The 14,973-nt window shown below is 45.0% G+C and overlaps 1 protein-coding gene and 1 pseudogene across 1 annotated transcript in view; one reads left to right on the forward strand and one right to left on the reverse strand.

Moving 5' to 3' along the window:
* The first annotated feature begins 719 nt into the window (after positions 1 to 719).
* On the forward strand, positions 720 to 2,442 carry LOC117193851 (annotated as a pseudogene).
* A 127-nt stretch (positions 2,443 to 2,569) lies between these two features.
* LOC117193218 (Na(+)/H(+) exchange regulatory cofactor NHE-RF1-like) overlaps positions 2,570 to 14,973 on the reverse strand; it is a 187,420-nt gene continuing 175,016 nt past the window's right edge. Inside the window, exon 2 of the mRNA XM_033397971.1 lies at positions 2,570 to 3,661. Within this exon, the coding sequence (XP_033253862.1) occupies positions 2,952 to 3,656 (705 nt within the window). The 5' untranslated portion in view covers positions 3,657 to 3,661 and the 3' untranslated portion in view covers positions 2,570 to 2,951. The remainder of the gene's footprint in view (positions 3,662 to 14,973) is intronic.

Raw genomic sequence — 14,973 nt, forward strand, 5'->3', positions numbered from 1 at the left:
TTGGGTTTCGGTTTTCTCTTTATGCTTACGATGAGCAATATTGTATTAAAGGAAGAACACTGTTCAATTCCGACAGGTTGGACCCAGCTTCATAGCGGGGAATATTCGACGGAAGAAAGAATAACCAAGAATTAGTCGTCATAACCGGTTGACAACAATGATTCCCATCCCATGCACACATACCCTGGGGGAAATGGATGTTATAGAATTGAGAATATGTTTGTCATCCCAGGCAAAAACAGTTTATTTTCAATATATTTTAATATTATTTAATATTATTTAATATTATTTTCAATATTTCAACGATATTTTAAAGCTTATTGTCTTCTTGCAGAGACCAAGAATAGGTAGCCGGATCGTGATATATATACAAAACACTCATCATATACATGAATATGTCTAAAAATGTCAATTTGAGAAAAGGTCTTTATTAGTTACGTTTTATCTTCATATCAATATTTATACTTTCATATAAAATTAACAAAATAGGGTATACAAAGGCCTATACTAAGGCTTACACGCAATATAGCGACTCTTTTTTTGTAGAACTTTTTCGTTTAAACCTTTTTTTACAATAAATACAATAAAAGCAAGGATTAAAAACTATTCAATCTTGAAGAAAATTTATTTATCGACGGCCTAAAATGTTGTGGGCAGAACTAAGGGTTTTAGTTAGGCAGCATTATTCAACGGAAGATCAAAAACGAGGAATATGTAAAATGGAACTTGAGCTCGTCAGTACATTTGCGGTATGTTTCGGTATATTTCTGAGGGTCGGGCGGTATATTTTATCATCCGCGGTCCAAATCACAACAGAAATGTGAATATAATTTTTTTACCACGAATATTCGATGCAGAAACAATTTGTGAAGCTGGAAGCGGGTGATGGCATAGTCAGCGCCACTTCAGATGGAATCGTGCTCAACAAGATACCAGCGCTAAACAATAAAACGATGAAGAGAGCAGCGACATCGACCACATCAGCAGCAGCCTTGGGCATAAGTAAGTGAGCCTCAGACATACTATGTATCAGAATTAGCATTAATCCCAGCGTACAAATCGACAGCTCCGCTGAAGAACCCCAAGTATGTGATTCAGTCTGGATCGGCGGCGGCTGGCACTTCGCCGTGGCACTCTGTGACGGCCATCAAAAGGGAATCCCTGGGAATAGCCATCAGCTCGCTGCCGCCCAACACCATCATCAAGAGAGCCACACCTGCTCCGAAAAGCAGCAGGAGCACACTGTCGAGTCTGCTGGGCAGCCAGGCCTGTGGCTGCGGTGGCACCCGCTACCCGCGTCTCGTCTGCCGTGCACCAGGCTGTTTTCATCAAGCGCGAATTGCCGCAGCAGCGAAGCATACGAGCCGTCACCATGGGTCTAATGGAGAACGCGACCATGCTACACCTGGGTCTGGCCAGCGAGCATCTTTCGATACTGCCACATATGCCGAAATGCCGCCGTGACCCACCTGGACTGCTGCATAGCGTTGAGGAAACTGCGCCAGAAGGAGTCATTTGACCTGCTGGCCGAATGCTTCGAGCTGAGCGAGTCGGATGCGGAGGAAACGTTCAAGCGGACCATCATCAAGCTGGCTCGCTGGCTGCGACCCTTAATCTGCTGGCCGGACGCCAACCACTTTCTCAACAGGCTGAAGCACTCGCCACTCGACTACCGGTCCGATCTCATGCATCTGCGGTCCATGATTGAGTGCGTGGAAACGGACGTGAGTGAGGCATTGGACTTTAGCTGTCCAAGCTACAAGTTCATACTCTGCATCAACACGAATGGTAATAAAATGCATTCCAATGTGATACCAATATGTAATTTGAGGATTTTCTGTGCTCCTAGGCATCATCAGCTACATCTCCAGCGCATATCCCGGCCAGTGCGACGATCTGCAGCTGTTCGAGGCCAGCAACTTCAAGAACATCGTACCCGACTACCTCACGCTGTGTGCCGACCCCGGCAAGGCAGTGCCACGCTCCTGCCAGCCAGTGTCTGATTCCATATACGAAGCAGACGAAGATGATGATTCCGCATCGCTGGACGAGCAGAGGCAGCCGGTCAGCAAATATGACGCTCAGCGGCTGTCGGGACAGTTGGCCAGCCAGGAGTCATTTTCCGACGCTGCGTCTCCAGGAGCCGGCCTGCCGTGCCCAGATGCGCGCCACAATCGACACCCTGCGAGAGTACAAAATGCTGCACCACAGCTCCATTCATCAGAAGTCGATGCTTGGGTACCTAAACGAGATGCTGATTGTGGCAGCCGCTCTCTGCAACCTGAAGCCGAAAGAGCTCTCCTACTAGGACTATCAGGTTGTAGGATTAGTTGTATATGGGACAGGCCTTGTAACTTGTATTAAAATCTACTCGTACTCGTACTCGTACTCGTACCAGTAAGTAAATGGTGAATTTTTCTTACGCTGTTTGAGGCTCTGAAATTGTTATTGAATTGAATTTTTGTTGACCTCTAATTCCGGCGAGTTTCTAAGTAGGAATTTGTTTAGACAGCTGAATCAATTCTTATTCTTATTCAATTATCGAAAACAGATGCTCGCTTGTACAAAATTCTTTTTTTAATTTTGCTTTATTTACTGTGGAAAAAATACGCAAAACTAAATACATATTCAACGTAAAGTTGTTCAATGAACTACAATGCAAAATATTATAGCTTGAAAAGATGTCTGTATCGTATATCGTGGATATATGTGTATATGGTACATATTCTCTTGGCTTTTCTACGTCAAAAGTGCCTTCTCTCTAGCGCTGTCCTTTATCGCGCCTGCTTAATGGATAATAATTAAAAACTTGCTTAGTTAATAAGTGACTCGTACTAAATAGTTAAACATTATATATGTTCCTCCTGCAGCTGCTCCTCGTGACGAACCGTTTTCGGTTGTTTGCTTCGTGTAAAGTTATAACAAGTACGGGTGGCTTTCGGGGACGCCGCTCAGAGCTTCTGGATGATCTCGAACTTCTTCTTGAGGTCGACGCTCTCGTTCTTCGGATCGTACTTCTTCTTGGAGGCAAGCTTGGCCCGCATCTCGGCCACCGTCAGTGGGAGGTTCAGGCTGCCCGCCCGGTTTCCTGCCGCTCCCGCAGCCGCCGTCATAGGAGCTGTTGTCTGGCGCGCTGTCATGGCTGTGGGTGTGGGCGAGGCTGTGGGCGAGTCCAAGCCATTTGTGTTGCCATTGGAACTGCTGTACACATTCCCGTTGCTGTTCATGGAGGCCACCGCGGCCGATGGTGGCGGCGGCGTGCTCAGATTGCCATTGCCATTCGTTGGTTCACTGCAATTGGAAAGGGCCGATGGCGAGGGCGGCGACACATTTATGGGCTTGCCATCCACATCGATCAGCAGGAGGCGCACCTCGTTGGCAATCGCCTTGATCCGGGCCACCACCTGCTTGTGTGTCTCGCTGCCAATGGAGACACCGTTCACCTCCAGGATGCGATCGCCCTCCTTGAGGCCAGCAGACTCTGCCGGCGACTTGGCGTCCACCTTTCCGATAAACTGTCCCGGCTTCACCGTCTCCGAGTGCAGGTTGAAGCCATAGCCATCGAAATCGGGTCGCTTCACTATGTGACAGGTCTTGGTCAAACCCGGCGGCAATGTGGGTGGTGTGGGTGTCTTCGGTGTTGTTGGTGTCGACATTATGGCTGTGGTACAGAGACAGAGAGTTGGAGAAAAAGTTAGTTTGGTTTTCAGGCATGGAATAGTGTATTTATGGATTCTCTAGTTACTTGCGCCTCACTATATTGGCGATAGCGAAATGAGTTGTGTTTTGGTTTCTTCAAAGTAATGTAAGGGATACCCTGCAAAGCAAGCTACCTAGGGGTATACCCTATGCACTCAAAGAAAGACCCATTCATTTGAAATACACCATAAAGGACAAATGGGGAAGCCCCTACTAAATGGACAAAGAATACTATTTCCAGGGTAACGTAACCTTCAGCCGAATACTTTCATTTGAATTTCGTCTCGAGAAGTTCTCATTCGCTTCGTAAAACATTTGCTGATAAAAGGCAAGATTTCGTAATGAGCTTTTTGTCGAGAGGCTAGGAATTCAGTCGTACAGTCAGGCTTCCATTAGAGGGGCCACAAAGCATGGATACATATCTTTATGGCAATCAGCGGCGCTGACTAGCGACTGATAACGAATTGTTTCATTCATTCAGGCCTTATCGCAGAGGTGCCCGTGCACCCGCCCTATGACCGACTTGGTAACATTGACAATATGCTGAACTACATGGGGCCGCGACCCTGCTCGATGGCAGTGCCAAACCCTCCCCACTCTGATCGTATGCTACGTGTTTATGGCTACATGGGGCCATTCGTATCTGGAGGGGGACAAGTTCCTGCCATAATTACGGCTGCTTACCAAATAACTTTATGGCCCGTGCTCAAGTTGGGGTTTTGTGTGTGTGCTTTTTTTTTTTTTTTTATACCCGATACTCAAAATGAGTATTGGGGTATATTAGATTTGTGGTAAAAGTGGATGTGTGTAACGTCCAGAAGGAATCGTTTCCGACCCCATAAAGTATATATATTCTTGATCAGCATCAATAGCCGAGTCGATTGAGCCCTGTCTGTCTGTCCGTCTGTCCGTCCGTCCGTCCGTCCGTCCGTCCGTCCGTCCGTCCGTCCGTCCCCTTCAGCGCCTAGTGCTCAAAGACTATAAGAGCTAGAGCAACGATGTTTTGGATCCAGACTTCTGTGATATGTCACTGCTACAAAAATATTTCAAAACTTCGCCCCGCCCACTTCCGCCCCCACAAAGGACGAAAATCTGTGGCATCCACATTTTTAAAGATACGATAAAACCAAAAACGCAGAATCGGCGCGGATGACCATATCTTCTACAGTGCAAAATCTGAACCAGATCGTATAATGATTATAGCCAGAATCAAGAAAACAATTTCATTCTTTCTCGCTCTGTCTCTCTCTAACACACAGGTTTCATGGTCGGTTCTGTCAATTGCAAAATATGAGTTCAAGGATCTCAGAACCTATAAGAGCCAGAGCAACCAAATTTGGTATCCACGCTCCTGTGATATCGGACCTTGACCGTTTCGTGTCCAAATTTCGCCACACCCCCTTCCGCCCCGCAAAGGACGAAAATCTGGGGCATCCACAAATCTCAGAGACTATAAAGGCTAGAGTAACCAAATTTGGTATCCGCACTTCTGTTAGACCTCACTATAAAACGTATATCTCAGAATTTCGCCCCACCCCCTTCCGCCCCCACAAAAAACGAAAATCTGTTGCATCCACAATATTGCACATTCGAGAAAACTAAAAACGCAGAATCATAGATAATGACCATATCTATCAGATTGCTGAATCTGGATCAGATCGGATCATTTTTGTAGCCAAAAGCAAGAAATCAATTTTCATTGGCTACGCAGGGCTCGACGTCACGCTCAGACTGATTTTCTGTCTCTCTCGCACGCACTCTTTGTCGTGTGGTTCAATATAAGCGGCGTCTGCCGGAGGAGAGCCATACTGACTGAGTATCGGGTATAACTGTAGAGTTGCGGTGTCCGCAGCAACTCACAACGTTCCCCCTCGTTTTTTTTTTTTTTTTGTTGTCTGACAACAGGAAAGCTTCATGCCGACTCAGCCGAAGCCGAAGTGAGGGACTCTAACCGCTCTAAAACCAACCACACCTATCCCGGCTCTTCTCTTAATAATCTCCTTTATCCTTTATCTCCTTGCATTGCGTGCTCTTTCTTCGCGACGCAGTTTGGTAGCCATAGTTACGGCCATGAATCTAATCGCGGCCCAGTTTCCTTCCGACTCCAGCAGGCATTCTGCCAGGTTTGTCACCGCTGGCATTCTTCCAAGCTTGTTGCTTAGATCCTCTCGTTCTTGCCGAAATCTTGGACATTCGAAGAAGCAGTGCTTTGCGACCACGCAGAAGGGGTCGTCCTCGTGCTTAAACCTATGCAGGTAGGCTTTAAAGCAACCGTGTCCTGTCAGCAGTTGTGTCAGGTGATACTCCACTTGTCCATGGCTACGGTTCAGCCAACTCTTCAGGTCTGGGATTAGCCTATGGGTCCATCGCCCTTTGCTGCTGTTATCCCAAGAATCTTGCCATTGCAGGATTGTGCGCTGCCTTAAGGCACCTCTGGTGTCCTGGTCCGTAGTCCCCAGGGTTCGCTGTGCCCTGATTCCTGTGGCTTCTCTTGCCAGCAGATGGATGGGAATCATTCCTGCTACCACAAGCGCGGCGTCTTGGGATACCGTTCTGAATGCGCAACACACCCTTAGGGCACACAGCCTCTGGACTGCGTTGCATTCTCGGGCATATGTTTTATGCTTCATTTCATCAACCCATATTGGTGCAGCGTACATTAGCGTTGAGCCAACTACGATCGCTAATAGCTTTCGCCTTGGCTGTTTCGGGCCTCCGGTGTTGGCCATGATGCGGGATAGGGCCACTGCCGTCTTTCCTGCTTTGCTGCTTGAAGCTGAGTCTGTGGTCAATCATGACCCCCAGGTACTTCAGGCTTGGACTGCAGCTAATAGTGCAGTCTCCTACTCGGATCGTGGCCGTCTCCACTACTTTCCTGCTGCTTATGAGCACCGCCTCCGTTTTGTGGGTGGCTAATGAGAGATCCCTCCCTGATAGCCATGTTCTGGCTCTCTCTACCGCGTCGTTGCAGATTTCTTCCGCCGCTTCTTTCTGTTTTGCCACTACGACTATTGCTATGACGTCGGCAAAGCCTATCACCGTGGCGCCCATTGGCATATCCATCTTGAGGATTCCATCATACATGATGTTCCACAGCAGCGGGCCGAGGACCGATCCTTGGGGAACTCCTCCAGTGATTTGGTGCTCACGTGTCCCCTTATCCGTCTCATATATGAGCACTCGGTCTCTTAGGTAGTCCGCGATGATATTCTGCAGATACGGCGGTACTTGAAAGTTTCTCAATTCTTCTAGTATGTGATCCCAATTTGCAGAGTTGAATGCATTTTGGACATCGAGTGTTGCCACTATGCAATACTCTTTGGTCCCGTACATCCATCGGGTGCCATCGATAGCTCGCTTTGCTATCTCACATACCTCGCCGATGTGTGCGTGTGTGTGTGTGTGTGTGTGTGTGTGTGTCGATCCACTTAGAAAATCCACCTGCATGCGCTCATGGGTCAAAATTGATTTTTCACGACCGCTTAACGAAGGGCAACGTGATTTTTCGCCAGAAACTTGGAAAAGCCTGACATTCCCCATGACTTCCTATCGATAAATATGCTCAAATGGATATCCCCACCTAATGCTAATTCCCCATAATTGAAATCTCCGCTCCATTATTAATTACCCGTAATTTTCAAAGATCCCAAGCCACTTAACGGATACGATGTCGATGCGACCCTGAACTTATTGAAAAAATATATACTTCAGGCATTGCAAATTACAAAGGAATGATTTTTGTTCCGCCTTTGCTTGAACATTTGTTTGCTTTTTATTTATTTATTTTTTATTTTTTGTCGGTTTAAAGTTGAATCATCGCTTTGGAGAGAGAGAGAGAGAAAGAGCCCGCAAGATTTATGCGTGTTGGCATTAGCCCCTTGATGAGTACGCGACTTAATTTATTGGAGGGACACATAGACGAAGATGCGGCTCGTGTTTGGGCCTGGGCTTGGGGAGATGACCTTGACTTTCCCGCCACTCGAGCTTCCATTGTAAGCGATTTTAAATTCAAATACAAAGGTAAACAATGAGCCGCAAAAAAAAAAACAATATTCAACAATGAGAGCGTTCACGTCGGGTCCCAGGGCGGGGAAGATGCTCTCAATGGGGCAATGTCGGAGGGAAATAATAATAGTAATAATAATTGCTAGACACAGTCGCATGTCTGAAACGTTTTTGTTGATTTCGATTCAACAAGCTAATCGTTAAATTGAATGGAACATCCAAAAAAAACAGATGATCAAAGGATTACTTTTAAGTTTAAATTAAATTAATTTTAATATTTTTTTTTGAGAATTTAACTCCAAATTAAATAATTCTGTTTAATATATAGAAAATATATTTTTCTAAGGGAAGTATTTTGTTTTTATAAATATGTGTTCTTCAAAATGATTTACTCTTGCGAAACTGTTCATATTTCCGTTTGTTTTGGCCCTTCTGCTCCGTCGGATTCTATAACTGATAATATTTGGTACATTCATAATTCGGTTTTCTGCTCCGTTCCGTCAAGCAATTTCCCGTTGTCCCTCCACTCTGATCTGTGGCTCTACCGTTTCTAGCCATTGGCCGAGCATCAGGGAGCCCGCCGAGAATGGGGCAAACTTTAATTGAATTTAGACAGAAGGCTGCTGAAGAAACTACAATCTCCTGTAGAAGCGAAAGCAATCGAGTGCCTTTTTCCCAGGGTACTTTTTAAGTCGAGCAGCCATGCGCTGGCTCACAATTTTTCTATTATCCAATGACAATGGCAAAACGCTGTAAATGTGAATGACGCCGACTCTGACTCTGACTGTGACTGTGCAAAGAGCTGGCTACAGATGAGATTCCTTCAATGAGAGAACTGATACTCTTTCTCCGAACAAAGTGAAAAAGTGAATCTGGCAATTACCCTTCTCGTTTCATTTCATTAATGAGAAAAAAGAGAAAACCCGTACCTGGAACGCCCAGAGGCAATCATATATCATTGTTCCTGGGTTTCAAAGGTCTTCTCGCATAACGGATACACGAGTACGTATACCTTTTGGCTGTACTTGTGGGCGGTGTCCGCGACAATCAATCAAAACATTAATAAGCAAATAAACAACGGAGAGAATTACGAGTTCTTGTAAAATTCAATGAAAAACTGCAAGAAATGAAATCTCTGCAATTTTGTAAGACATATTTCTTGATGTTCTTTCGCTGAATGCTAGGCAAAATGTATCTGAAAGTACGTGTACAAGTTAACGTACCCAATTCTATTGAGCTCTTATACGAGTTGTAAACAATCTTTGGCTTTCTAAAACGAAAACAATTTCAATCTTGGGCCTCCGCCTAATTGATTTCTAAGATGTACAATCTCAATGGCTCCCGCCACAATCCCAATCTTTGACACTCGCCTAAATGGAAAAACCATGTTTGCCCACACCCGGCTTCTCATAAACAATCTCACACCCGGATTTCTGCAGATCCTGCACTTTGGGCATTTTACAGTTCTCTCTTTGGATGACGAAATCCAATACTCGGGATGGCGAAATCAATTGAGATGTTTATAGAAAAACTATTCCCGAAAGGGATCAACGATGCAAAGATCGAAAAGTTCAAGTCAGTCTTGATCCAGAAGCGACACCGAAAAGTCGAGCTAAAAACTAAGATCGCGCAAACCCTTTGTCCGGAATCCTTTGTGACCCTCAACTTAAATCTATATCTGTAAACTTAGAAGTTAAATAAAAACTTTTTAAAAACGCAATCCGCTACCGCAGTTATTTAATTGGCGCCCAACGTGGGGCGACGTTGTATAAAAAGCACCGAATAATAAAAGTGTTGCGTCGTGCCGAAACCCGAAGGACAATTAATTAATAGAATAAATCCTTCAATATAAAAACGCGGAGTGACTGTGAGATATTAGATAAGAAAAAGTGAGATAATAAAAAGGAAACAAACCGGAGGGTGTGGAAAAATAAATACAAAAAAACTAATCAAGACACTTCAAAAATATAAAAAAACGAGGAGGAACGTTGTGAGTTGCTGCGTACACCGCAACTCTACAGTTATACCCGATACTAAGTCAGTATGGCTCTCCTCCGGCAGACGCCGCTAATATTGAACCACACGACAAAGAGTGCGTGCGAGAGAGACAGAAAATCAGTCTGAGCGTGACGTCGAGCGCTGCGTAGCCACTGAAAATTGATTTCTTGCTTTTGGCTACAAAAATGATCCGATCTGATCCAGATTCAGCAATCTGATAGATATGGTCATTATCTATGATTCTGCGTTTTAAGTTTTCTCGAATGTGCAATATTGTGGATGCAACAGATTTTCGTCCTTTGTGGGGGCGGAAGGGGGTGGGGCGAAATTCTGAGATATACGTTTTGTAGTGAGATCTAACAGAAGTGCGGATACCAAATTTGGTTACTCTAGCCCTAATAGTCTCTGAGATTTGTAGATGCCCCAGATTTTCGTCCTTTGCGGGGGCGGAAGGGGGTGTGGCGAAATTTGGACACGAAACGGTCAAGGTCCGATATCACAGGAGTGTGGATACCAAATTTGGTTGCTCTGGCTCTTATAGGTTCTGAGATCATTGAACTCATATTTTGCAATTGGCAAAACCGACTATGAAACCTGTGTGTTAGAGAGAGACAGAGCGAGAAAGAATGAAATTGTTTTCTTGATTCTGGCTATAATAATTATACGATCTGGTTGAGATTTTACAGTCTAGAACATATAGTCATCCTCTACGATTCTGCGTTTTTGGTTTTATCGTATCTTTAAAAATGTAGATGCCACAGATTTTCGTCCTTTGTGGGAGCGGAAGTGGGCGTGGCGAAGTTTTGAAATATTTTTGTAGCAGTGACATATCACAGAAATCTGGATCCAAAACATCGTTGCTCTAGCTCTTATAGTCTTTGAGCACTAGGTGCTGAAGGGGACGGACGGACGGACGGACGGACGGACGGACGGACGGACGGACGGACAGACGGACAGACAGACAGGGCTCAATCGACTCGGCTATTGATGCTGATCAAGAATATATATACTTTATCGGATCGGAAACGATTCCTTCTGGACGTTACACACATCCACTTTTACCACAAATCTAATATACCCCAATACTCATTTTGAGTATCTTGTATACCGAGGGGGAACGTTGTGAGTTGCTGCGGACACCGCAACTCTACGGTTATCCCCGATACTAAGTCAGTATGGCTCTCCTCCGGCAGACGCCGCTAATATTGAACGACACGACAAAGAGTGCGTGCGAGAGAGACAGAAAATCAGTCTGAGCGTGATGTCGGGCGCTGCGTAGCCAGTGCAAATTGATTTGTTCCTTTTGGGTATAAAAATGATCCGATCTAATCCAGATTCAGCAATCTGATAGATATGGTCATTATCTATGATTCTGCGTTTTTAGTATTTTCGAATGTGCAATATTGTGGATGCAATAGATTTTCGTCCTTTGTGTGGGCGGAAGTGGGCGGGGTGTAGTTTTGAAATATTTTTGTAGCAGTGACATATCACAGAAGTCTGGATCCAAAACATCGTTGCTCTAGCTTTTATAGTCTTTGAGCACTAGGCGCTAAAGGGGACGGACAGACGGACGGACGGACAGACGGACAGACGGACAGACGGACAGACAGACAGACAGACAGGGCTCAATCGACTCGGCTATTGATGCTGATCCAGAATATATATACTTTATGGGGTCGGAAACGATTCCTTCTGGACGTTACACACATCCACTTTTACCACAAATCTAATATACCCCAATACTCATTTTGAGTATCGGGTATAACGAGGGGGAACGTTGTGAGTTGCTGCGGACACCGCAACTCTACGGTTATACCCGATACTAAGTCAGTATGGCTCTCCTCCGGCAGACGCCCTTAATATTAAACGACACGACAAAGAGTGCGTGCGAGAGAGACAGAAAATCAGTCTGAGCGTGACGTCGGGCGCTGCGTAGCCACTGCAAATTGATTTGTTCCTATTGGCTTTAAAAATGATCTGATCTGATCCAGATTCAGCAATCTGATAGATATGGTCATTATCTATGATTCTGCGTTTTTAGTTTTTTCGAATGTGCAATATTGTGGATGCAATAGATTTTCGTCCTTTGTGTGGGCGGAAGGGGGTGGGGCGAAATTTGAGATACACGTTTTATAGTAAGATCTAACAGGAGTTTGGATACTAAATTTGGTTATTCTAGCCTTAATAGTCTTTCAGATTTTTGAATATCCCCAGATTTTCGTCCTTTGCGGGGGCGGAAGGGGGTGTGGCGAAATTTGGACACGAAACGGTCAAGGTCCAATATCACAGGAGTGTGGATACCAAATTTGGTTGCTCTGGCTCTTATAGGTTCTGAGATCCTTGAACTCATGTTTTGCAATTGGCAAAACCGACCATGAAACCTGTGTGTTAGAAAGAGACAGAGCGAGAAAGAATGAAATTGTTTTCTTGATTCTGGCTATAATAATTATACGATCTGGTTCAGATTTTGCACTCCAGAAAATATAGTCATCTTCTACGATTCTGAGTTTTTAGTTTTATACTATCTTTAAAAATGTAGATGCCACAGATTTTCGTTCTTTGTGGGGGTGGAAGTGGGCGGGGCGAAGTTTTGAAATATTTTTGTAGCAGTGACATATCACAGAAGTCTGGATCCAAAATATCGTTGCTCTAGCTCTTATAGTCTTTGAGCACTAGGCGCTGAAGGGACGGACGGACGGACGGACGGACGGACGGACGGACGGACGGACGGACGGACAGACGGACAGACAGACAGGGCTCAATCGACTCGGCTATTGATGCTGATCAAGAATATATATACTTTATGGGGTCGGAAACGATTCCTTCTGGACGTTACACACATCCACTTTTACCACAAATCTAATATACCCCAATACTCATTTTGAGTATCGGGTATAACGAGGGGGAACGTTGTGAGTTGCTGCGGACACCGCAACTCTACAGTTATACCCGATACTAAGTCAGTATGGCTCTCCTCCGGCAGACGCCGCTAATATTGAACCACACGACAAAGAGTGCGTGCGAGAGAGACAGAAAATCAGTCTGAGCGTGACGTCGGGCGCTGCGTAGCCACTGAAAATTGATTTCTTGCTTTTGGCTACAAAAATGATCCGATCTGATCCAGATTCAGCAATCTGATAGATATGGTCATTATCTATGATTCTGCGTTTTTAGTTTTCTCGAATGTGCAATATTGTGGTCGCAACAGATTTTCGTCTTTTGTGGGGGCGGAAGGGGGTGAGGCGATATTCTGAGATATACGTTTTATAGTGAGATCTAACAGAAGTGCGGATACCAAATTTGGTTACTCTAGCCTTTATAGTCTCTGAGATTTGTGGATGCCCCAGATTTTCGTCCTTTGCGGGGGCGGAAGGGGGTGTGGCGAAATTTGGACACGAAACGGTCAAGGTCCGATATCACAGGAGTGTGGATACCAAATTTGGTTGCTCTGGCTCTTATAGGTTCTGAGATCCTTGAACTCATATTTTGCAATTGACAAAACCGACCATGAAACCTGTGTGTTAGACAGAGACAGAGCGAGAAAGAATGAAATTGTTTTCTTGATTTTGGCTATAATCATTATACGATCTGGTTCAGATTTTGCACTGTAGAAGATATGGTCATCCTCGCCGATTCTGCGTTTTTGGTTTTATCGTATCTTTAAAAATGTGGATGCCACAGATTTTCGTCCTTTGTGGGGGCGGAAGTGGGCGGGGCGAAGTTTTGAAATATTTTTGTAGCAGTGACATATCACAGAAGTCTGGATCCAAAGCATCGTTGCTCTAGCTCTTATAGTCTTTGAGCACTAGGCGCTGAAGGGGACGGACGGACGGACGGACGGACAGACGGACAGACAGACAGGGCTCAATCGACTCGGCTATTGATGCTGATCAAGAATATATATACTTTATGGGGTCGGAAACGATTCCTTCTGGACGTTACACACATCCACTTTTACCACAAATCTAATATACCCCAATACTCATTTTGAGTATCGGGTATAACGAGGGGGAACGTTGTGAGTTGCTGCGGACACAGCAACTCTACGGTTATACCCGATACTAAGTCAGTATGGCTCTCCTCCGGCAGACGCCGCTAATATTAAACGACACGACAAAGAGTGCGTGCGGGAGAGACAGAAAATCAGTCTGAGCGTGACGTCGGGCGCTGCGTAGCCACTGCAAATTGATTTGTTCCTATTGGCTATAAAAATGATCTGAACTGATTCAGATTCATCAATCTGACAGATATGGTCATTATCTATGATTCTGCGTTTTTATTTTTCTTGAATGTGCAATATTGTGGATGCAACCGATTTTCGTCCTTTGTGTGGGTGGAAGGGGGTGGGGCGAAATTTTGAGATACACGTTTTATAGTAAGATCTAACAGGAGTGCGGACACCAAATTTGGTTACTCTAGCCTTAATAGTCTCTGAGATTTTTGAATATCCCCAGATTTTCGTGCTTTGCGGGCCGGAAGGGGGTGTGGCGAAATTTTGAAACAAACTCGTCTCGGTCCGATATATTAGGAGTGTGGATCCCAATTTTGGTTGCTCTAGCTTTTGTAGTTTTTGAGATCTAGGCGCTAATGTTTTACTCTAAGCAAAGCCGCCTATGCTACGTGTGTGTTAGAGAGAGGCAGGGCGAGAAAAAATGAAATTGTTTTCATGATGCTGGCTATAATAATTATACTATCTGGTTCAGATTTTGCACTCTAGAAGATACAGTCATCTTCTACGATTCTGCGTTTTTAGTTTTCTCGTATCGTCGAAATTGTGGATGCCACAGATTTTCGCCCTTTGTGGGGGCGGAAGTGGGCGGGGCAAAGTTTTGAAATATTCTTGTAGCAGTGACATATCACAGAAGTCTGGATCCAAAACATCGTTGCTCTCGCTCTTATAGTCTTTGAGCACTAGGCGCTGAAGGGGACGGACAGACGGACAGACGGACGGACGGACAGACGGACAGACAGACATGGCTCAATCGACTCGGCTATTGATGCTGATCAAGAATATATATACTTTATGGGGTCGGAAACGATTCCTTCTGGACGTTACACACATCCACTTTTACCACAAATCTAATATACCCCAATACTCATTTTGAGTATCGGGTATAAAAACGAGGGGGAACGTTGTGAGTTGCTGCGGACACCGCAACTCTACAGTTATACCCGATACTAAGTCAGTATGGCTCTCATGCGGCAGACGCCGCTAATATTGAACCACACGACAAAGAGTGCGTGCGAGAGAGACAGAAAATCAGTCTGAGC

The sequence above is a fragment of the Drosophila miranda genome, assembly GCF_003369915.1.
Source record: "Drosophila miranda strain MSH22 chromosome Y unlocalized genomic scaffold, D.miranda_PacBio2.1 Contig_Y2_pilon, whole genome shotgun sequence".
Taxonomy (NCBI): domain Eukaryota; kingdom Metazoa; phylum Arthropoda; class Insecta; order Diptera; family Drosophilidae; genus Drosophila; species Drosophila miranda.